This window comes from Sminthopsis crassicaudata, chromosome 2 (assembly GCF_048593235.1).
Source record: "Sminthopsis crassicaudata isolate SCR6 chromosome 2, ASM4859323v1, whole genome shotgun sequence".
Classification (NCBI taxonomy): Eukaryota; Metazoa; Chordata; class Mammalia; order Dasyuromorphia; family Dasyuridae; genus Sminthopsis; species Sminthopsis crassicaudata.
Window position 1 is genome coordinate 617,211,948 of NC_133618.1, and position 25,342 is coordinate 617,237,289.

At 40.1% G+C, this 25,342-nt stretch overlaps 1 protein-coding gene across 9 annotated transcripts in view; it reads right to left on the minus strand.

Annotated features, from left to right (window-relative positions):
- CPEB1 (cytoplasmic polyadenylation element binding protein 1) overlaps window positions 1-23,606 on the minus strand; it is a 75,281-nt gene extending 51,675 nt beyond the window's left edge. For 2 of the 9 annotated variants that reach the window (XM_074296153.1, XM_074296150.1), the window contains exons 1-2: window positions 23,323-23,606; window positions 11,241-11,415 (exon numbers count right to left, since the gene is read on the minus strand). In XM_074296153.1, coding sequence (XP_074152254.1) covers window positions 11,241-11,415; window positions 23,323-23,337 — 190 coding nt within the window. In that variant the 5' untranslated portion in view covers window positions 23,338-23,606. Of the gene's footprint in view, window positions 1-11,240; window positions 11,416-21,825; window positions 22,005-22,172; window positions 22,373-23,322 lie in introns of those variants that run through there. The other 7 variants (XM_074296154.1, XM_074296159.1, XM_074296160.1 and 4 more) reach the window with 6 other exon arrangements.
- Between the last annotated feature and the right edge of the window lie 1,736 nt (window positions 23,607-25,342).

The window sequence follows — 25,342 nt, forward strand, 5'->3', positions numbered from 1 at the left end:
GATAAAAGAGGCAACATTGGGCCTGGACAAGCAGTCTGCCTGGGGAAGGACAAGAGCTGGAGGAGATTCAGAGCCAGGATTTGAGGAGAAGTCTCTGCATTACATCAGGCCTGATGGGGCTCTCTGCAGGAAGGGAAGTCACTTCTCTGGACAAGAGTTAACAGCAACTGCATGGAGACAACGGTTCACTACAGGAAGAAGAATCTGTCCAAGAGATTTGAGTTGACACAGCAGATCTCTTCCCAGAGAGCGATCCGGCAGCTTCTGGAGACAACAGCTTGCTACATTTGGTGCCCAACGTGGGGCCAGGACCTTTCCTTATTCTGACAAGGACTTATTCTGAGCCCCAAATAGGAGCTATTAGTTTATTCTTATTGAAAATTAAACCATGGGTCCAAATGTCTATCCATTAAATGGCATGCACTGCCCTTTTTTCCAATTTTATAGTCCTTCCAGTTCTGTAGGTTTAAAAACAAGGTACATGTTTTCTTATTTCAGGATAGCAATACTCTTACTAAGGAATGATTATCTAAAATTAGTATTCCATCAAGATAACATTAACTTCTATGAAAATAGACTTACTAATGACTGTAATGAAATGTCTTCTGAAAAACATTCAAATTATTGAATTACTCTATCAGTTTTAACCACAAAGGATTTTTACATCTTAGAAGCCACCTCTTTAATTGTTAGTACAAAAACATGAGGATATAATACTAAGAATTTCTTAGCAGTTGTGTGACCCTGAACAAGTCATTTAACTTTGTTTGTCTCATCTTTCTTATCTGCAAAATGAGCTGGAGAAGGAAATGGTCTACCATTCCATTATCTTTGCCAAGAAAACTCCAAATAGGGTCACAAAAAGTTGGACATGATTAAACATAATAATAAATCAAAAGAAAGGGGGAGATGTTAGGATTCCTAAGGTGCAAACTCCCTTTACAGGTCTGAGCCAGAGAACTGTCAAATCAATCTGAGTTCTCACCTTGTCATTTCCAGACAACCTGAATTCTCACCTTGTCATTGTCCAGACAACCTGAGTTCTCACCTAGTAATCCTAACATCTCCCCCTTTCTTTTGATTTAGAACATAGGATAGTCATGACCTTGAAACATAAATCCATCAATATGGGAGGCATTACACATAATTACATAAGCACATAGTAACATAATACATGCTAGAAGTATATAACAAATAACATGATCAAATAATCATAAATTGAGAATTTATAAATGTCCATAAGTCCATTGTCCATTAGTCTCATCTTGTGTTAGGAAGTCCAACAATTCCTGCTGGTTTTAAAGTTCTTTAACAGTCTTTTTATTAGCCATGCTCTTTCGGTGTAAGATGTTTCTTAGAGGAAATCAATAAGGAGATTATGGCAACAAACTAGGCAAGATGAGATGAAAGGCTAAAATAATATGATAACTATGAATGGGAGAAGAAGGGATATATTAGAAACACTGAGTTATTATCAACATGATTTTGTAAAATGAGTGGATGGGAGCTGGGTGAATGAAGTTGAGGACTCCTATATGTGGTAAATGTGAGTAACTGGAAGAATAGTAGTCACCTCAATGGAAACATGAGGGGAAGGAAAGGGGGCAAAAATAATGAATAATAAAAAATAATTTTATTTTGAATATGTAGAAATTAAGATGCTTTTTGGGCCTCTAGGTGGAAATTTCTATGCAGTAGTTGAAGATAGGACTAGAACCCAGAGCTTAAATAGGAACGATTTGTGGGATGTAGAGAAATACTAGTTGAACCCATATATAAGTTAACAAGATCACTAAGAGAATATATAGAAAACAAAGGAGGCGGCCTAGGATAAAACATGGTAATATAAAATTAGGGAGAAAGAAACTAGCAAGAGAAAGGAAGATTTGGGGCTAATGACAGAAATAAGTTTGTCACCATTATCCTGAGACTAGAATAAAGGTATAATGCTGATGTTATTTAAAGCATGGAACTGGAAAGAAGAGGGAGAGCTCACTAAAGTCTTTTTCCAGTGAAATAGTACACAAAATACTTTGCTGGGAGAAAGGGAAAGATCATAGTATAAGTAGCTTGGAAAGAGAATGTTTTGAACAACCTTTGGAAGGAATGTGATAGGACAATCAGAGAAAAGCAAAATGACTGATGTGTAGCAGTAGAAGCTTAACTGAGGTCAAATAACAAATTTGTCATACAACTCTCCTGCAATGTTCAGCAGCACACAAGGAGCAGTAAGCAAAGAAGTCAGGGGCAGAGACTGACCATCTCTACAGAGACCAGGCTAAGAAGGAAAATATGAGCTGCAATGTGACAATGGCGGGGAGGGACTCATGAATCAAGTCAAGCATAAACTTCAACTGCTAAACAAAAGGTTAAGATACTTATGAGAAGAAAAATAAGATCAGAGAAGAAAGGAAGACAGAGGGATTCAAGTTGTTGCAAGGTCGAAACAGGAACTTAAAAGAACTCTTAATTGTGGAGATGAAACACTTGGTGATGAAATCAAACATATGAACACTCCTGCATGAGTCTGAGGTGAAGCTAAAGTTACTGAAGATGGAAAAATGAGAAGAAGCAAGAGTGTTATGATAACAGTAATTATTAAAACATCCAGTATTGGATGAAAAAATGAAAAATTGTATCTAACAAAATAGTTTCAATTCCACAAGCATTGGTAAGTTCTTATGTACCATGCTAGGTATCAGGGATACCTGCACACAAAAAATGAAGGTGCCCTTGGCCCTTCAAGATTTCAGAAAATAATCTGAGGTAGAAAAGAGAAAATGCAAGGGCTACGTATAGGGGGATGGGGAAGAAAAAGAAGAGTGTGCCAAATCATGCACAGCCTGTGCAAAAGCCTTGAGTTGAGATAGGGAAAAGCCAACAAGGACAGCATGAAATACAAGAACAGGGCATGAAAAGGGAAAATGTAAACAGTCTATTTAACACCTATGATGAGCCAGGCATTGTGCCAAAGAAACATTCTACAGCACTGGCCCTTAAGTCAGAAGGATCTAAGTTCACATCTGGCCTCAGACATACTTCCTAACTGTGTGGTCCTGGACAAGCCACTTAACACCAATTGCCTCAGCAAAAATAAATGAATGAATGAATGAAAGAAAAATACAAATGTTACCTCATTTGATCCTCACAATCCCTAAGAGGTAGATGTTATCTCTTCATTTTATAGCTGAGAAAACTGAAGTAAACAGATGAAGTGATTTGTCCAGAGTCACCAAGATTTACAGAGGCCCCAGATCTTGCATTGCCAGGAGTCGAGTGCCCTGTGTGCTATGGCACCCCCAGCTTAGCAGGTAAAAACAGGAGATCTGCAATTGTACTGTCCAGGCAAGTAGAAACAACCATAGGATAGGAAAGGAGCTCTTATAAGGCATTCCCAATGATAGCTTGCTTTTCCTGCAGTCATTCTTGGAAATTAGCCACATATACTCCTCAAAAAATGGAGCCCACCCTTACAATCATAATAAAAAAAAATCCACCAATACATCTGACAACATATTCAACATTCATCCTTAGAAGAGTCCAATCTGCCTGCTGAGGAGAAAGAATCAAAAAAGAGATCTTTGATTACCTAGGGAAAAGCTGTTTCAGTGTAGTGGTGAGGTAATGAAAATCAGGTTGCAACTAAGGAAGTGCAAACAATGAGTGTAGGCTACTTTTTCTAGTAGTCTGACTGTGAAAAATAAGTAAGATATAAAATGATAGTTTACGGGCCAGTCAGGTCAAGTCAAGGGAAAGTTTCTATTTCTTTTTTTTAAAGCTTTTTATCTTCAAAAACTTATGCAAAATTTGGAACTATGCCCAAAAAGTTATCAAACTGTGCATGCCCTTTGATCCAGCATTGCTGTTATTGGGCTTATATCCCAAAGAAATACTGAGAAGGGGAAAGGGACCCGTATGTGGCAAAATGTTTGTGGCAGCTCTTTTTGTTTAGCTAGAAACTGGAAGTTGAATGGATGTCCATCAATTGGAGAATGGTTGGGTAAATTATGGTATATGAAGGTTATGGAATATTATTGCTCTGTAAGAAATGACCAGCAGGATGAACACAGAGAGGTTTGGAGAGACTTACATCAATTGATGCTGAGTGAAATGAGCAGAACCAGAAGATCATTATACACTTCAACAACGATACTGTATGAGGATGTATTCTGATGGTAGTGGATATCTTCAACATAAAGAAGATCCAACTCACTTCCAGTTGATCAATGATGGACAGAAACAACTACACCAGAGAAGGAACACTGGGAAGTGAATGTAAATTGTTAGCACTACTGTCTATTTACCCAGGTTACTTATACCTTCGGAATCTAATACTTAATGTGCAACAAGAAAATGGTATTTACACACATATATTGTATCTAGGTTATATTGTAACATATGTAAAATGTATGGGATTGCCTGTCATCAAGAGGAGGGAGTAGAGGGAGGGAGGGGATAATTTGGAAAAATGAATACAAGGGATAATATTATTTAAAAAAATTACTCATGCATATATACTGTGAAAAAAATTATAAATAAATAAAAAAAGTATGCAAAGATAATTTTCAACATTTTTCCTTCCATAACCTTGTGTTCCAAATTTTTTTTCCTCCCTCCCTTCCCCTCACCCTTTCCCTAGACAGCAAGTAATCCACTTTATGTTAAACATGTGCAATTCTTCTACACGTTTCCACAACTATCGTGGGGCACAAGAAAAATCAGATCAAAAAGAAAAAAAAAATGAGAAAGAAAACAAAATGCAAACACCAACAAAAAAAGTGAAAATACTAACTATGTTGTGATCTACACTCAGTTCTCAGAGTCTCTCTCTCTCTGGGTGCAGATGGCTCTCTCCAAGGGTAAGGTTTTAAGAAACAGACCTGGGTATGTTTAAGGCAGATGAACTAGTGTACAAAGACTACTGATTATGAGAAGGTGCTCAAAAGGTCATGCTCAGGAAAAGATGAGCTCCAGAGATAAGGAAAGGGTTTAGTTTCATTGGAAGATTCCCTTCTTTTCCTCAAACTGGAGCCAAGGGGGAGAGAAAGGGAACAAAGAATAAGACTCAATTTTTTTTGGTAAAATAAGAGTAAAGATCCTCTACTAAAGGTTTGGAACATATTATAGAGATTGTAGGGAGTTTGAGAGAAAATCAATCAGAATTAAAGAATTGTAGGACAGCTACTAAAGCCAAGTTGAGATCAGGCTAAATGTGATTTTATCCACGAAACTCAACAGCAGAGGAACTGGTGCAAAGGAGGATGGTAGGGAGAGACTAATTCAAGGCTTTTTGGCAAACAGCAGCAGCAGTTCCTTAAGACTGCAAGAGATAAGAGATGTTAACATCATTTAGTCTAAAGTCCTATTGTATTTGGGAGTATAGAGGATAGCAGAGAAGTAACCTGCCTCACTTTGGACTGCTTAAAAGAGAACAGTGAAGGGAAAAAAAAGTACTGATTTGTGAAATCAAGGAAGGGTGTGAATAAAAGGTAACAAGGCTAAAGAACAATTTCAAACTAAAAAGCAGTCTTCCCCCTCCACACACGCACACAAATATATAAAACAAAGGTTTGTAAGGCAATGCAGTATTATATAGAGTGAGACTTGGGTTTTGGAAGATGTCTAACATTTGTTGATAGGAAAATAAGCAAATCATGACCTCTTTATCTTGTTTTAATCATTTAGAAAATGGAGAAACAAATTATCTCTATTTACTTCAGAGTATTGTGAGCCTTCAAATGGGATAGCCTATCTCAGCACTTGTCAAATTTTAAAGCCATAGATATAGAATTGCCAGCTATTGTAGCTTTGATAAAGTTAGATGTTATTAATTTTGATAAAGCCAATATTATAAAATATCACGGTAGAATATCATTCCATAAAAATAATTTGAAAAGTTATAAAGTAATATTGCTAAAGAAAATAACAGTAAGCTCGCATTTCACACTATATACTAAAATACAAGATAAATCAATTGATGCATAGAAAATATTTGAGTTGGGCTTTAAAGGAAGAGAGAACGTTACATCCTTCTCCCCACTAATGTTTAACCAACCTAGTTTAGACAGTCTTTACCTCTTGCCTAGTATTTAGAATAATTTCCTTGCTTCTAGTCCTCCTTTCTCAACTTCAGCTCCAAGTTTGAAAATGCCATTCAAAAACTTGCAGACACCCTATTGCCACTTGGGCAACTAGGTGGCGCCACAGTAGAGTCAGGAAGATTTCTCTTGCTTCAAATGTGGCCTCAGACAATAGGTGACCCTGTACTAGTCACTTAGCCCTGTCTGCCTCAGTTTCTACCCTGTCTGCTTCAGTTTCCTTGTCTGTAAGGAGATGGAGAAGGAAATTAGGAGCCTCTTCAAATAGCTTTGCAAAGACAATCCCAAATGGGGTCATATTTGGACATGTCCGAAAAAAGACAGAACAACGATGCCTCTTAGCCAAGTCACAAACCCTCCCAAATATGCCATTGAAGGCCCATCATAATTTGACTCTAACCCATCTTTCAAATCTTATTACATATTTCTACTCATGGCTAATTTTTACTCACTTTTACATTTGTACTCACTATTATATTTTTCACTTCCACACATTTGCCCAAGCAGCTTCCCAACATTCAGACTGGACCCTATTATTAACCTCTGCCTCTCAAATTCTTTATTTCCTTTCAAGGCTCATGTTTACTTCCTTTTTTGAATTATCTGCATTTACTTATTTGTATATTTGTCAGTCTCTCTATACCCTAGAACAACCTAGAAGTCATGAAGACCCAAGTTCAAATCCCACCTCAACTCCTGGAATAATATTAATAATAAAGTAATACACTTTACTTCTCTCAGCCTCATCTTCCTCATTTGTAAGATAAAAATAACAGTACCTCCCTCCTAGGGCTGTTGTGAGGTTTTATAAGTCTTCAAGTGCTATGTAGATATGAGGTATTATCCTTTGTCTGTGTGTCCTCAGAATACAACACTGCCTAGCAAGACTATGAAGAAAGTCATAATAAGCAAAATTTAAAGTATAATCTCTCCAAAAAAGCAATTCAGTGATATGTAATAAAAGCTACAAAGCTAGTCATTCCATTTCATTTGAACTAAACCAGTGATGTCAACTCCCAATAGAAATGGGTATCATTAAATCATACATAAGATCCCTAAAAACTACATATTAACATTATCTAGGTTTTAATATTTATATATTTACGCATAGAAATAGATAAATGTAGATATCTATATCTGCATATCATAATAGAGAAGAGAACACCATAGATTTATAGACAGTACTCTTGATCTCAAAACCCTGCTCTGAGCACAAGTTGTTATGACTTGTGCACACAAAACACTCATATCAAGTTAATAAGCATTTATTATGTGATTATTATGTGACATACACAGTGCTATATAAACACTGTGCTAGATACACAAAAAACCCACCCCAACAACAAACCCCACAAAGTCTCTCATCAAGGAGCTTACAACCTAATGGTGAGAAAGGAAATAACATAAAAAGCATGAACAGGCAGCCAAAAATAAAAAATCTAAGTATACAAACATCAAGAAATGCATGAAATGTAGTATACTAACATGAAAGAATATTATTGTGCTATGAAAAGTATTAATATGAAGAAATTTGGGGAGATATATGAAGACAATTAGAATTCATAAGGTATTCCAATTCCAAAGGACTCAGGATGAAATAAAGAATTGATGCACTCAAGAGTATATTTGAAAGCATTTTTTCTAATCTTTTTTTTTTGAGGGGAGGTGTTAAAAATAAACAATTCTTTTAAGAAAAGTTTAGCCCAAAGGAATTCTAATTTAAAGCATTATGAAAAGCTCAACAACGCAAAACTGAGATTATAAAACTTCTAATTCTAATCTCTCATCTAAATATGTCATGGTTTTTATAACCTCAAATCTCAAACATAGCACCACCACTAACCACTACAACTAAATGGAGAAAAATCTAAATACAATTTTAGATTAAAGTAGTTGGTTCTGCTATAATTTATGTTTCAAAAACTCAAATTTGTTCTACTGCAATTGGTATATTAGGGAACATTTTGTGCATAAAGACAATTTTGAGACTGCTTTTTTGATTTCTTCCTTGAGAAACATCAAGAATGCTGAAAATTACCACTTCACAATTATTCAAATTGCAAACTTCCAATGATCATTTCCATAAGAAAACTTTAATTGTTGTCAAGTGGATAATTTATTGTTTATTTTCCAATACTGTGGTAGCTGTGAGCTCAGAAGGGGTGCTCTAAATCTTGAGTTTCCTTCAGTTACAGCTAAGCATTTCATGCCTTGACAATCCATCAAACTTGCTACAACCCAAGAGAAGCAGAGCCATGGGCAGCCTGAGGCTTCAGCTGATGCCACTATCTATTTTAGCATTTAAGTCTCTCAACATTTAACATGTATCAAACTGTGCTACTCTTTTGATTAGGCTATTTTTTTTAAAAAGGTGTCACTGATCCCACTTTCCTCACTAAGTTCTGTGGTTTTCACTGTACCAAACTGCACAACTCACTGCTTTTTGGAGAAGATTCAAGTTACAGTAGAACTGACCAGACTCCAAAATGGCTATCAAGACAATAGGACAAGATTTGGTTTCTATGACCCTCAGAAAGTTACTCTCTGAGCATTATCTTTAAATAAGGGTAGTGAACCTGTAAGATTTTTTTTTACCATTATTATTCTAAAAAACAAACCTATGAGAACATCCTCCAACAAAATAATTCAAATTTTTAAAGTTAAAAGTTGAGGCTTTAAAATTCCTATTGCTTAATTTTAAAACTTGAACTTTTAAAAATTAAATATCATTTATATTGTTGCTTCTATGGCATTTAGTAAAAGAAAAAAATGGTATTTCAAAATCTTTATTACCTATGATTTGTGTTTTTTCACCATGCATTTGGCTTTTTAAAAATTGTTCTTAGGAGTCTCTTTATCACCCCACCCTGTTTCTTAACTTCCCTTTTACTGGGCTATTATCCTCTCAGTCAACTAGACCTAAAACCCAAGTGTCATCTTTGATTCCTTACAATTTCTCATCCACCATTCAACTAATTCTCTTCTTCTGTTAACATTTCTCCTTTGACTCAATCACCATCCCGGTGCAGGCCTTATCTCCTCACACCTGAATTACTGCAAGAGCCTGCTGGGTAGTCTCCCTATCTCAACACTTTCCCTAGTCCATATTCCTCTAGGCTGTCCAAGTGACTCCTCCTCCCCTTCCTCCCCCCCTCCCCCCCCAGCATTCACCTCGGACCATGATTAATTTAGTAACTTCCTGTGCCTTCCCCCGTTACCTCAAGTAACTAATATAAAACCCTCTAACTATTAAGGCATCTGTCCCCTTTCTCAAGAGCTATTTCATATGCACCCCCTGCCAGGGACACTGGCCTCCTGACTATTCCAACCATTGACACTTTTTCTGGCTCTCCCCATGTCTGTGACTCCTTGCTTCCTTAAAGCCTCAGCCACAGTTCTACCTCCTGAAAGAATCCTTTCCCAGGCTTCACTAAGCTTTGCTTAGCGACTGTTCCATTGACTGTGTGCCCCTATATACTATGTGCATGTTATCTGCCCCATTCAAGAGTGATCTCCTCAAAGAGGGACTTTTGTTGTTATCTCCAGTGCTTAAAAGTGCCTTGAACATAGCTGAGCAACGAAAAGAAGAGTTTTAAGCTTCCCACACACATACACAACTTGCTAAAACATGATTTTATATTTCAATTATGGATGTAAACTTTGTACACAGGATACAGAAGTCAATACTAGACTGTAAAATTTTGTCGTTGGATGACTCCAAAGGATTATCAAAGTTGACTATTTGATGTTTTCATATTTTCAATTTCTTCTTACTTATCTTTGGCCCACAATACCTGTATGATGAAATAAACAGCAGTGAATTTTGCAGCTGCCGACAATAACCAAAAGTATGCTAAACACCTTTTTCTAGGCAATTCAAGACAAGTATTTTCCAACTGTGGATGTGGTCTAAGAAATTGCTTCCTAGGGCACCCAAAAAACCAACTGTATTAACAGATCAAACTATTCTACCAGAGGTAGTTTTAGTTTAATTATTCATAGATTGGAAATGCAATTGGAAATTTATTGATAGAAAAGCAACTATAACCACTTTTCAAGGTCTTTTTTTTTTTCTTTTCCCAATTGTCTCTACTGTCTGGAAATACTCTTGAGGTCCTTAGGACAAAATGTGACTTTAAGTACCTCTGTTCAAAGATCACTAAAACCAATAACACAACTCTTAATATTCTAAATTGAGATACATATGGAATATGAAAATGTAACCAACTCTTAACAGGCTTTGAGACATCAAGAATAATGAGAAGTTTTCAGGTTCATTCCATTCACGATTTAATTGAGATAAAATTTTACTATTAGATAAAACTAAAAGCAGAAAATCTTTTCCTTTAAAAAAAAAGTTGGTTACATGTATAATCAATATTCAACTGTTTTATTTAAGGAAGGGTAAGAGTTGGGAGGAAGCTAATTTGGAATTCAAAAAAATTTTTAAAGGTTGTTTAAAATAATTTTACATATAACTGGGAAATATCTAAAAAACAAATAAAAGTAATATTAAAAAATTTAAAAGATAGTTGTTATATACTACTGGACCTTCATAGGGCAATTCTGAAATCCAAAATCCCAACATTTTATAGTTCAGTGATTTCCAAATCCAGGTGTTCAACATCCCAGAGTCTCCAATAATCAAGGTCCATTATAAAACCTCCCAAAACAAAACCACTTTACTCTAACCCCATGTCAATATACACAGATCTATAAATGCATTCTTGACATGTTACAACTATACAAAAAGGTAAGTTATTATACATTATGTCTATACTAAGTATCTTCGAAACCATTAGTCTTCAGCAAGTAGTTGCCTCTACACAAACAGAGAATTATGTATGAAGCTTCTAGCCAACTTTGCTACCCATTGTCTACAATCTCCTATTTGCATCCACAAACAGAAATTCTTGAGTGAATAGAAAAAGAAATATAAACTTTAGTTAATATCATCATTAACAATCAACAGGGATGGATTTTCTACATTCTCATGTCAAATCTTTCAAAAAATAAAACAAAAATTAAATATCCAATGTAGAGTATAATAGTAATCCACCCTAGCACTCACAACTAGGAATTTCTTAGCTGCACCTGTAACAACCCAGTCCATTTCTGCTTCCCATAGCAGAGCAACATCACCTGACAAGTGATCATGTCTTCCTTTTGCAATAGGTGTTGTGCAGACTCGACTGAAATCCAGAGAGTTGTCCAACATGGCGTTTATTCTACGGAAAATATCAGCATTGCTACAAGTTGAAAGTGCAGGGGCTTCAAGGCTCTCCCAGCAGTCTTTAATCCTCCCTGTGTCTTCTTTCTAGTATGACAGAGAAAAGAGTGCATTAGCCCAAATTCATTTAGTTCAAACTCCACATTATCAAGTTAAATTAATGAACAAATCTTAGTCTGTTATTCAATATTCTGTTATTTTACCATACATAGGAGCAGCTTTTAACTCAAGTGTTTTTTGCAAGAATCAAATAAAGATCTCTGTGAAAATGCTTTAGAACTATCAAGCAGGACACAGAGTAGATCTGGGATTTCATAGATATAGGGAACTTTGACAAATAAGTAAAATTATACATATATATACATACACACATACATGTACATACACACACATACACACTCCCTTTACCAATTCAAGTCAGCATCTTCTGTAATTTATAGCCTCAGGGAACTTGTTGCCTAGCCCACTGTAAAGTTAAGTTCTTGTCCAAGTTCATAAAGCCATTATGTGTCAGACATGATTTGAATCGGGATTTCCTGGCTCCAAAGCCAATGATCTATCATACTATCACTCCAGATAACAATATATGCAAATAAGCAATTATTCATTGAAAAACATTTTTATGTACTATATCTATATATGACTATATCAAGGTACTAAAGAGGGTATTAAATCTTTGATTTTCTTAAACAATTCAAAAACATATTACAGGTATAATAAATTCTCAAACTAATATAAGAATGCAAAAAAAAAAAAAAAGACATAATACTGGCAAGTCTTAAGGAACATTCAGATTTTAGTCGAGCAGAATTGGCAAGATATACCAAAGGAGAATAAATTCCATGAGCAAAAGCTAGGTAGATAGGAACTGGATCCAGAGTTCTGGCAATAGTTAAGTGGTATGATAGATACAAAAAGTTCTCACTTAAGGTAAATGAAATATTCCACAGACCTCCCCCACTTCTTGGTGGGAATCCACAAAGCTGTGGCCATGACCCTACCCCCTCTGAATCTGCACAAAGTTTGCAACCTTTGTTCCTGCATACCTACAAAGGAGCAGAAATCAGAGCTAGTTCAGGTCCTGCTGTCCACAGGGATCAAATGTGTAATGCAAATTTATTTGAAGCAAAAACTCTCTAAATTCTCTCAAGAATTCACATAGAAGGGGCAGCTAGGTGGCGCAGTGGATAGAGCACCAGCCCTGAATTCAGGAGGACTAGAGTTCAAATCTGGTCTCAGACACTTAACACTTCCTAGCTATGTGACCCTGGGCAAGTCACTTAACCCCAGCCTCAAAAAAAAAAAAAAAAAAAAAATTCACATAGAATTTCTCCTATAAAAGCGTCATTTAGATTATCTTCACTTACAGTCCTAAAACCAATATCTACCAGTCACTGAAATGTTCTCACTTTCCAATTCTTTAAAGAAAATGTATACGGCTTTAAAAGGCTAATAATTAGCCTCTCTTTCCCTCCTTTATCACCCCTACCATAAAATTAATTTCAATTCAAACATTGGAGAAAATTCAAGAAAAACAAAGATCCTGGACCAAAAAAAAAAAAAAAAAAAAAAAAAACAGGGAGAGATACGAGGTATGCTTACAAGTAGTAATCAAGACAGGAGCAGTTTCAATGAAAATCAGTTATTTTTTTTACAGCCAGTGTTTTGATAAAGGCCTCATTTATCAAATGTATTTTTATAAATTTGAGTGGGTTCTCTATACAAGTTATTCCCCAATTGGTAAGTGGTCAAAGGATATTTAGACAATTTTCAGATAAAGTATTATTAAAGCCATTTATACTCTTATGAAAAAAATGTTTTAAATCAATACTGATTAATGTAAATTAAAACTATTTTGAAATACTTCATACCTATCAGATTGGCTAAAATGACAGAAAAAAGATAAAATAAATGTTGGAGGGGTTGTGGGAAAAGTAGAACACTAATACATTGTGAAGTTATGAACTGATCCCACCATTCTGGAGAACAATTTGGAACTATATCCAAAGGACTGTAAAACCATGCATATCGCATACCTTCTGATCCAGCAATGTCATTACTGGGTCTATATTCCAAAAATATTGTAATAGAGAAAAAAGGATCCCAATGTACAAAAATATTTGTAGCAGCTTTTTGTAGTGACAAGGAATTGGAAATCAAGTGAATGCATATTATAGTACATGAATGTAATGGGATATTATTATTCTATAAGAAACAATCAGCAGGATGATTTCAGAAAGGCCTGGAGAGACTGACAGGAACTGATGCTGAGTGAAGTGAGTAGAACCAAAAGAATATTGTACAGTATAAAATAGCAAGACTCTGTGATGATCAACTATCATCTCAGATATAACTATCTCTTCTCAGCAATAGTGACCTACGACAATTCCAATTGAATTGGGATGGTAAATGCCACCTACATCCAGAGAGAACACTATGGAGACTGAATGTGGATCAAAGCATATACTATTTTCATCTCTTTCATTGCTTTTTCTTTCTTTTTTTCCCCTTTTGTTCTGATTTTTCTTTCACAACATGACTAATTTGTATAACCTATATCAGATTGCTTGCTGTTTTGGGGAGGGAAGAGGTAAGGAAGGAAGGAAGGAAGAAAAAAAGAATTTGGAATGCAAAATCTTTTTTAAAAATGAATGCTGAAAACTATCTTTACATGTTATTGGAATAACAAAATACTATGGGCAGTCTTACTGTTGATCCTTATGTCATGTTATGCTTACTCAATCACTAAAGGCACCGAGTCTTCATTCTGCTGATGTCCCTGAGTTTGTCCTACAAATGTTTTTATACTTGCCTTACTATTAACTTTCTTGTGTAGAGATACTACATTGCCTTTCTACAACCCCCATCTTCCTCCTAATCCTAAAGATTATTACATTAGCAAAGAATGACTATGAAAAGCTGGACAGTGCCAGAGGAGAGTACGCATCTTGGGGAGGGACCCTCTGCACCTCTTTGGAGTTTCTCTAACCTCTTTCCTCTCATAGGGGAATCCCTCTCAAGCTATGTGGCTTCTGGGGGCACTGAAAAAAGAGAATGATGCCATCACTGCTGGCTTGGGTTGTCCCATAGGAGCAATCAAAAGGGAGCCAGCAGATGCTGTTCTTTAGCCATGTACTGTACTGAATTTAAGTCCTTCAAATATTTAGGAGCTTTTTTATTATTAAATGACCCTGTATCTCAGTATAGGAAAGGTGAATATAAAGAGAAATCCCTCAAACAAGAACAAAACAAGTAGTGCACAACCGGCAGACACCTATTTCCCATAAAAAGCCTCACTGTTCCTGTGACAAAAACCAAGTGAAAGCTTACAATTGATTTTAAGATTGCCGTTTTGTCAATCATTTGAGTGCCTACTGAATACGAGAAATTATACTAGCACTGAGGAATATAAAAATATAAGCCATGATCCCTAATCTTATTCAGTTCAAATGCTAGTTAGGAATACAAAGGTAATGTAAAAGGTATGGAATTAAATCTCAAGTGAGTACCATAAAAACAAATGGCACAGGAGATTACTAAAAGAAGTCACTAAGGAGTAGGGAGGGTTGGCAAAAAAGGTCTAAAATGAGGAGGGATAAGGAGAAACCAATCTGCCTGAGAATTCTATCTGAATGGAACACATGACTGGAGTGGAAGACAGGACTGTCTCTCTCAGTACACAGTTTAGAACCACTCCATAGGACGGCATCATGGAAGGGGAAATCATATGCTTTATAAATGTGAAACTGACAACTGGAGGCAACCTGGTACAATGGAAAGCAGACTGAACATGAAACACAGATTCACATTACAAATGTCATCATTGTTTTACTTACAAACTTTTCTTTTTTTAACCACTTTTTATTTACAACCCCATGAGAACTGGACTAAATACTTTTCTCCCAAGGCCTTTAAGAGGTTCATTCAAGAGGTTCATTCTTTCCTTGCCTCCTGCTCAGATCCTAGCTCCATCACCTGACATCTTTTGAGCTATGAAAATACACTAGAAATAGAAGGAATTAAAAAAAAAAAAGCAGATACAAGACTATGAGGAAGAGGAGATTTGGTTAGGTAGTATTGTTTGTCCTTCCTTCTTAAGAAGACCATGACATCAGGGACGGGGTGCAATGACCTGCATGTGAATTGGATTTCATTGAGAGAGGCTGGGCAAGGTCACCTGCCTCACTTTCCCATCTGGATCCAGTAATCAGATAGATATCAAGATGATTGAAGATGGTCTTGGATGCAGTGGGAGAAGATAGTAGTTACTGAAGAAAAGATCTGCCACTTTTTATGAACTCCAAATTCAGTGACTGAACATTGTGATAAAGCAGCTAAAACAATCCAAAACAATCTTAGACTATGACAAAAGGTGTTCTGAAAATAGGAAATCAAAAGAGTCACTTTCTAGTCTCTGAGCCCAGATTCCAGCTATATTACTGTGCCTAGTTTTAGATCCCATATTTTAGGAAGGACCATCAATAACCAGAAAAACCATCCAGAGAAAGGTAGACAAACAAGGAACCCTTAAGACCTCAAGATCAGCTTGTATGAGGAGCAATCCAAGGAACTGGAGATGTTTAGTTCAAAGAAGAGAAGATTCTGGGCATGGGAGCCATTTTCAAGTAAATGAAGACCCATCAAATCAGAGGAATGACTTTTTTTCCTGGTTGATTCTATAACAGAACTAAAAGCCATGGTTGGAAATTACACAGATTAAAACTTGATGCAATGACAAATTTCCTGATAACCAAAACAGAACTACCCAAAAGTATAATGGGAAAACCACCACCTCAGTAGTAGCCTTCAAGGAAAGCTGGATTACCACCTCTCAACAGTTACTGTCCCTACTCAGATGCTGTAATGATAATACCAGCTATTGATTGGCTGAGGAAACTGGAAGAGAGATGAGGAGATATTCAAGGGTGACTGGGAGGTTGAACACCTCAGAAAACAAAGGGTGGCTCTACCGACTGAAATATTTATTGGGAACTAAATGTATAAGTTACACAGAAATCAGTTTTCCCTCAAGGAAATTACCCTCTAATTTTAATTAGAAAATGAGCTATCAGGAGTGAACCAGACAAATACGCAGAAAGTTTAAGGTGCTGCTTAAGATTTCTTTATAAAGAAGAAAGAAAAGGGATAGATGTTTTAAATGGGATAGATGTTTTAAATTCTGTGAATATATCTAGCAAGTAGATTCCACGCCAGTGGTGAATACTTAAGCTGAGAACAAGAATGTACTATGAGAAAAACATTCTGGTAAAGGCTGAGCTTTGAAGAGTATTCATACATACGAGTATGAATAGAGGAGACATTACAATTGAAACAAAATGGAACAGAGGTTTAAAAAAATAGAGAACCATCTTCAAAGGCCTCTGAAAGCCAATGGAAGAGAATATCTAAAAGGGAGTAATTAATGTAATCAAATAGAAATGAAATAACACTGGTCCTAGAGTTTTACTATTAGACACAGGACCAAATTGTTCTCCAGAATGGTGGGATCAGTTCATAACTTCACAATGTATTAGTGTTCTACTTTTCCCACAACCCCTCCAACATTTATCTTTTTTCTGTCATTTTAGCCAATCTGATAGGTATGAAGTATTTCAAAATAGTTTTAATTTACATTAATCAGTAGTGATTTAAAGCATTTTTTCATAAGAGTATAAATGGCTTTGATAATACTTTATCTGAAAATTACTTACCAATTGGGGAATAACTTATATAGAGAACCCACTCAAATTTATAAAAATACATTTGATAAATGAGGCCTTTATCAAAACACTGACTGTAAAAAAATAACTGATTTTCATTGAAACTGCTCCTGTCTTGATTACTACTTGTAAGCATACCTCGTATCTCTCCCTGATTTTGCACAGGACCTAGGGCAAGTCACAAACAAACAGATTCTAATTCCATAACTGAGATAATCTATGGATATGGTCATTAGATTGTCACTGATGATCTTAGAAGAAGTTTCAGTTACAGCAAGGAGATAAAAGCAAGACTAATGGAGGCTGATTTGTAAGAAGAGGTCAAACCTTTAACTTCTATCTTTTAATTACCTCCCTTTTTAGACTCACTTCTAAAGTTCTCACACATCCACACCAATACTCCAGTTTCTGGCCTTCTGCCAAGACTGAGGGGAAAAAGTTAATATTAGCCAAGTTACTACCTAGAAAGAACTGATACAAACTGCTAACCAAGAAATTTATTGTACAAATTATCTCTGAAGGTAGAATTCTAGATCAAATGTGCATTCTAGAATGTAAAATCCAAGTATCATAAAAATAATTTTGTTTGATTTAAAATAAAACAATTTCACTAAAAACTGCCATCTCAATCAGGATACAGGTGATCTCCGAATTGCATTAGCTTTTTTTTTTTTTTTTTTTTTTTTTTTTTAAGTCCAAATAAAAGGTGCTAATTACAACCTTGTCATGCCAAACCAGGGAAAAAAGTAAAATCCTCTCAGCAGAAGCCTGCCCCTCTACTAGTTACTGGTTTCTACTAGTGTACTAGTTTCCTGGCTCATTCTTAAGAATAAAAAAAGGCCATAGTATAGAAAAGCATATTTATGATTTTTCTTGTGCAACATAAATGTGGAAATATGTACAGAAGAAATGCACAGGTTTAACATATATCAGATTACTTTTTATCTAGGAGAGGGGAGCAGAAGGAAGGGAAGGAGAAAAGTTTGGAAGGAAGAATGTTGAAAATTATCTTTGCACGTATTTTGAAAATAAAGCTATTATTTTAAATTAAATTTAAAAAGAAGAAAAAATAAAAGCAGATCTACAGAGTAGGCCTTTTTCTGTTATCTCCATTGCTAGTACCTCCTGAGATTACTTCTCATTTATACTGTATTTATTTTATATGAACACAGTTGTCTGCTTGTTGTCTTCTCTATGATAACTGGCAGGGAACAGGGATTGCTTTTACGGTTTTTTTTGCATCTCCAGTGTGTAGCACAATATTTGGTATACAATAGGTGTTCAACAAATGCTTTTTGACTGATGTACTCAGGGATAAAACAAAGTAGTATTGATATAAAAATTAGGTTTCTTGATCCTTTATGTCATAGGCCCCTTTTCTTTTGACAGCCTAGTAAAACCTATGGAACACTTAGGATATATATATGTTTTTAATTCATAATGGAAGGAAATGCTCAATTTCAGTTAGAAGTAAAAGTAAAAATGGAATTTTCCCATGCAAATTTACAGACCACCAGCATTTTGACCTGTCAATGTACTCCAAGAACTTTTACATTAGAATAAAAGATTATTTACTACTTGAAGTCATCCTTTTTTCTTCAAATCTAAAGACAATAACTCATATCTATTAATCCAGTGATTTCAAAGGAATAGTACTAGAACAACTGATTCATTTCACCTGGTATAGTTTGGTTGCAAGTGGTCATTAACAAAGGACATAAGTGATAACCAAAATAATTTTATTGACATAAAGATTACTTATTATAACAAAAGATGTGAGAAACCAATTCATAATTATTTTGATTATAAAATAAGTCAAGATTGAATTCTTAGCCTAGTTCCAGTTTGGTAAGTGATTGACAACTTGGATGAAAAGGCAGCTGAAGACAATAGGTATTAGTTTCCAATGCTGTAGCAATTATTGACTTTAAAGTTTCTGAATGAGAAAGCTATGTTTATATTTCAGCAGGTATACCCACAAGGAGAATCAGATCAGCAAAGCTTATCATACTCTACTAGTAGCAAATTCGAGTTTATTCTGTTATTGCAAACTTTAGAATGAGCCCTAGACTATTCCTAGAGGAACAATGCATTATGAGCATTCCCAAAAGAACATATTCTGTAGTGTTGAAATTTTGATTAATCCTCTATAGAAATCTAAGTTGGTATGGAAATTATAGTTAAAAGTAAATGCTACATTTAAGATCTAGTTTACCTTTATTGACCCTTAAAAATTGTTTTAAGAGTTTAAGATTGATCCAGTTTTAGCAGGGAAAAACATTCTGGTAATTTTAATTGATGTTCAACCTGCCCACTAAAGGAAGCAGGTCTCCTTTTGAACAGTAAACTTTACCTGCCTTTCCAGACACACTCAGATCAGTAACTCTGTCTCAATACAAAAAGAATGGTAAATGCAAGCACATTCCTGCTAATATCAGTATTGCTGTGCCAGTGGTTCAGAACAGCCATGCTGGCTTCAGCAGCTCCTAAAAAGTTTGTCTCTAAAGGGAAAGATTTATCAAAACTGTAACCAGTAGAAAGCAGAAAACTAAAAGCTGTCCTATTTATTTACATTAAATAAGCAGCCTGGCCTATTTCTCTCACTACAAAAAAGAGATGTATAAAGTTTAATTTTTTGCTGTATTTCTTGTATTACCCTTTTTCCCTTTTTTTCATATCTGAAGTCTGGAACCTAAAATGTCATTCCTTTTTTATTACAATTACAACTTCTAATCAAACATCTTTTATTCATTTAATTCCTTAATAAAATAGTAAATCAAGAATTTTCACATTCAAACCCCATTTTGGTGGTAATCACTCACAAATTATATATTACACACTTTCTTGATGCATATACAGTCTGCAACTACAAAAAAATGGTTTTATGTAAAGCATAGTATGATTTTTATCAGAGTAATCTAGAATTCTGAAAAAATGAGCCATATTTGGTATTTTATTATCTATTAAGAAGAGTTGACATAACTTTTCTATCATTTTCATTCACTCCACCCCTTCCCCTTGCAAACCAAAACTCTTCAGAGTTCCAGACTAAGATTTTGTAGGCTGTCTCTCCTGTCCACCATCTTGACCATTCTTTAGTTGTTAGATCTGATTCTTTTCAAAGAATCTTGGCTGGTAAGAAATTATCCTGAGATGCTGATTTGGTATGGGGGTTCCCGAATTTGAGAGAATGGTCAAATTACTCAATCCACTTCTTAAAAAAAAAAAAAATCTATTTTTAAATCCATTATGAATATACTATATATATATATATATATATATATAGAGAGAGAGAGAGAGAGAGAGAGAGAGAGAGAGAGAGAGAGAGAGAGAGAGAGAGAGAGAGAGAGTGTTAACTTAATTTCCAAGTCTTTGTCCATACATTAAGATCAAGTGGTTTAAATTACACTTCATACCCAGAAAAATGCTCTATACAGTGTCCGGAGTTCAGCTAGCTGAAAAAACTAGAGCCTGACAAAATTTCAACGTTCTGCCTTAACGTTGTTTTCCTTAGTAGCAGTAGCTATTACTAAAAGAGCCCCCTGTTATCTAAGCTCCAGAAATGGCACAAGTTCTGGTTCACTTCAGTGCTTCCTCTTCATCAGGCTGCTTCTTCTACCTGAGAACTTTAGAACAAAGTCGGGGACATAAACAGTTTATTCTAAAGCCCCTACGGTTTTTTTTGTTTTTGTTTTTTTTTTAAGCCTATTTCCCCAGACACTGGAGAGATCTTAAAGGAAGACAGTTCTCAAAGACATTTTTCTCCAGTTATGAACCTATTTGTTAAACATCGTAGGGGAGAAACTTCTCCCTACTAGAAGTCACGTCCTTTCAAAATGAGAATATTTTAACAGTTGGGACTTGACAAAAGCACGTAAAAGTAGATGGCCTGTGGCCAGAGAGGAAGCCGGAGGCTCCCTTAAGCAGACTCCATTCACCTGGATCTATGGTCAATCCTCTCTAAGAACACAGAGCACATCTCACCCCCCCCCCCCCACTCACTCCTGTTTTAGGAGGCTATTACCCAATGGAGTATGTTGGTTTCTTTTACCCTCCCCCACACCCATCCCATCCATCCCATCGTCCTGTCTTTGTCAAGGTCTGGTCCTGCAAAGGAGAATAACTCTTCTGGCACAAGAAAAATATAGGGGGGAAGCTACCCTTTCAAAGAAATTCGTATCCTAAAAACCTACTTAAGTCTCTAAAATAAATAAATAAATAAATAAAATCGGGCTCTCTGAAAAGAGAAAACGGGAAACGTGCTTATCCTCTTGGCAGGCCCCTTATATTTTAAGTGATTTTAAACCCTCCCCCCTTCTTTTTTCGAATTCCTGTACCCTCATTAACAGTACTTGGAGGTCCCCAAGGGGGGAAAAAACACGCAGCGGCTACATCACCAGCCCGTGACTCCCAAAGTAGATGACCAGTAACCAGGGTAAAGGACTGGAACAAAGCTCGGATTCGGCATCCCGCGGCTCCGAGCTAGCTGGCCGCCGACAAAGACTGGGTGCCAAAGGGTGCTTAGGGGAGGCGGGGTCTCCTTCCCAACACTCTGGGGGGCAGCCTCAGGCACCAAGGTATGGCCAGACGCAGGGATGGAACGAACTGTGGGGGAGCTCGTCTGAAAATCGCTGGGGGCCCGCTATCGACACTTGGGGAGAATCCACTCGGGGCGGTCCCTCTCCTAGATCCCTGCCCAGGGGTGCCCCCCGAATGAGCAGCGTCCGCCCAAACGCCCGCCATCGAGCCCTCGGCCTTCGAGCATCCCACTGCTGACCCTGAGGGGCGCGAGCACTGCCACCCCATCCTGGGTCACCTCGGGGAGGGCCTCCTGCTGTGCCTCCGAGCCCGGACCGGCCCTCGGGATTCGGTTCTGCCCAGCCAAAGCGCTGTCCCCCTCCTTTGCCGCTGCCCCCCAAGTTCCGGGGCCCGGGGAGAACCCGAGGGTCCACGCTCGCACGTGGACGCCTCGCGCCCGACCGCCCGCTTCCCCCCCCCCGCCCCCCGGCCCCCAGAGGTCTCCGCGGCGCCGGGCCCTGCCCTGCCCCGCCCGGCCCAACTCGCCCAGTCCGCTCAGTTGGGCTGGGCCGGGATTGACGTGGCTGCGCCCCGACCCCACCCTACCTGGGGTGGTGGCGGCGGTGGTGGTGGTGGCGGCCACTCTGGCCAGGCTCGGCCCGTTACTTAGGGACACTGCCTGCCCAGGGAAGGTCGGGCCCCTCCGAACCGAGGCAGCGGCGGTGGCGACTCCGGGCGGCCCCTGGCTCCGCGCTCCCGGCGCCGAACGTGTGAACCACGTGACCCTCCCCCCCCCCCGGGGCGGGAGGGGGGGGCGCGCGGCGGCCCGAGGGAGAGGCCGCGGCCAAGCCGAGTCGCCCTTAAAGGAGACGCGCCGCCCCAGGGTCCGTCGGTAGCTCTCACTTTCTCGCCCCTCTAGCCACTGGACTAGGGATGGGGGGAGGAGTAGGACGCCTCAGCAGAAACAACGGGGGGAGGGTAACGTCTGGGCTTGCAGGGGGCCGCCCCACGTGGTGTTTCTAGACCCTCGGGGGCCTTCCCCACCAGGTAACCCCTGTGGCGGCTGCTCGTGAAACTCCTGCCTCCAGGCCTTTTGCGTAACTCGGTATTAACACCCGCAACCCCGACTACCAGCCAGAGCGCAGGTCACGTAGAACCACGTCCGGGTAGGCAGAAGGCCGCGGACCTTCTGAATCTCGTCCCCCATCCGACCTGGTCCATTCCCACCCCCTGCTCCGCGAGGCTCCCCCTGGAAATCCCTGTGCCCCCTCCTCCAACTCCATGCCTTTCACGGCTGCTTCCACCTTAGCACAACACGCTTTGCAAGTGGGGGAAGCTCGGAGAACTCCGTGATAGACCCCACGGGATACCCTCCCAGCTCCTTTAAGATGAAAAAGCAACAGAATCACGAGTAGAGGCGCGTGTCCCTTCCCTCAAACAAACACACGAGGTTCCACGCTCGCGGACATGTGACTCGCGCCCCGCCCCTTCCCTCCCCACCCCAGGCAAACAGGCCTCGCAGCATCTCCGGACAGGGCCGCCGCCTCTCCGTGGATGCAGTGCGCCCAGGCCGGGAGGCGCGGAGCTCTCAGGAAAGGCGCCTGCAGCGCCCCGGGCGAGATGCCATCTGCCCGCCCACGCGCCCGAGGCGCGTGGCTCCGGGCCCAGCAGAGACCGCCCGCGGCGGCTAGGGCGAGGCGCGCCACGCGCTGGGCTCGCCGATCCCTCAGTCCCATCTCCCAGCCCGACCTCTTACCAGTGAGAACGCCATGGGGCGGCCCGGGCCCCGGCCCACGCCGCCCGGCCTGGATGGGCGTTCAGCCGCACTGGCACGGGCCACCTCCGAGGCGCTATTTTGCAACCAGCGGCGGCGCCGCCCACCGGACGGCTTATAAAGCCCGAAGGAGCGGCCGTGCCCCCGCCCCCTGCGTACTCCCCCGCCCGTACTACCAACTCAGGACACCTGTTCCCCCAGGCTCGGGCGCCAGCTCGCAAGTGCCGTCCACCCCCGACGCGGCACCGCGCGCGCCCCGCGCCCCCGACGCCCTCCGCAACCCCGCGTATCCTTCCCCAGGAAGACTGGGAGGACCCCACCCAAAGGTTGGCGCCTCCTACCCCCACCCACTTAGGGATACCCTTAAAGGGGACGCCGTCCCTGCCCCCAAGCGTGGGCTGGAGGTTACGGAGGGGCCAGGGGTGCTGGAGGTCAACAGCCTGAAGCTGCGGGGCGCGGGAGCAGGTGTACAGCGCGGGGATGGTCTGGAGAACGGGAAGGAGACTGGATGGGCGGCGGGGCGAGCCCCTCCACCCCCATCCCCACGAAAGTGGTCCGGAAACCCAGAAACGCCCCTGGCTGAGTCGTGCCTGTTTCGGAAAAGAGCCGGGGCCTGCCCGCGCCGGCACACGCGGCCGCACGGCGCACTGGCCTCCACACTGTGCCTTTGTACGCTTGTGGGGAGCTGCTGGCGTTTCCCCGAATTCTAAGCTCGTCCCTGCCCGTGGCCTTTGGGGAGTTCCGCCGATGCCCCTTCGGCAAGGGCTAGTCTGAGTCGCAACCCCAAGAGCGGGGCGGTTTTTTTGAAGCCCAGACCCTCCAATAATACCGAAGTAAGCCTTGAATTTTCTTTGGCAAAGGTGGCCCTGGTGCAGTTTTGCGGGACCCCTTTTCATTTCCTTTATGTATTAGCCACATCCTCCCTTTAAGCGGCTGCCCAAAGACGGCCTTGTCTGGAGGAATAAAGGGAAAGGGGGGTAAGCGTGTTTCAGGAGCCTCTTGTGTGCCCAGAGCTTTACACACACGCTGCCTTGTGAGACCGCCACAGCAGCTGGGAAGTAGTGCTTTTATTATCATCACTTTACTGTTGGGAAAACTGAGGTGAAGGGATCTTAGTGGAGAATTCCCTTTCTTAGGGAAAAGAAACTGAGGGGGAGGGGGACCCTGGGTCAGCCGTAGAGCTCGGGCCGGGGAGGGTTGCCGGGGGCCGCCGGCGGTCCTTCACTAAGTGTTGATTAAGCGCCTCCTGCGCTCCCAGCGCAGGCCCAAACGGTGGGAAAGAGCCGCCCTGGGTCCGAGGAGCGCCAGGAGGAAGCGGGCCACGCTGGACCGGTGGAGGCGTGGGCCTCTGGAGCTGAGGGCGGCCGGCGGGAGAGGAGCCGCGCGCGATGTGAGAGGCCCGCGGCGGTCCTAGTTCTTCAACGAGAGACCAGCTTCTTTATTGTTAGTCTTTTCTACATCTTCCTTAGGGCTTCCACATTGTGCCACGTCTATCTCTGCATCCTCAATCAACCTAGAATTTGCCTCCTCTCATGGCTCCTTAAATTCTAAATCCTTTGCTCTTTCAGAAAAGTGGGGAGAGGAAGGGGGGATTCAGACCAACAGACACTGGAGAGAGAGTCAGACAGACACAGAGCCAGAATAGGAATTATTTGCTTTCTCTCGGGAATTAGAATTAAGTCCTCTATCCCATCCTACACTGCAAACAAGAAACTGGGACATGGGTTTTAGTTATGAAAGGAAAGATCGTGAATGCTAGTGTTGCCAGTGCTAGTTACACGAACTCCCAGCTTCCCTTCTCTACAGAACTGTTCTACTCTACTCGGTGTGTATGGGCCCATGACTGGCATCTCCGGGATCACTGCAGGGAGGAGGCAAGCCCTTTGATCCCCAGGAGTGGACGGGCTCCTCCTTACTTGAGCTGGGGGAAGGCTCCTTGGTAACACTGAACAAACTGCACTAAGTAGGAGAGGCTTATAATGGCTCGTTACCCCCTAAGAAT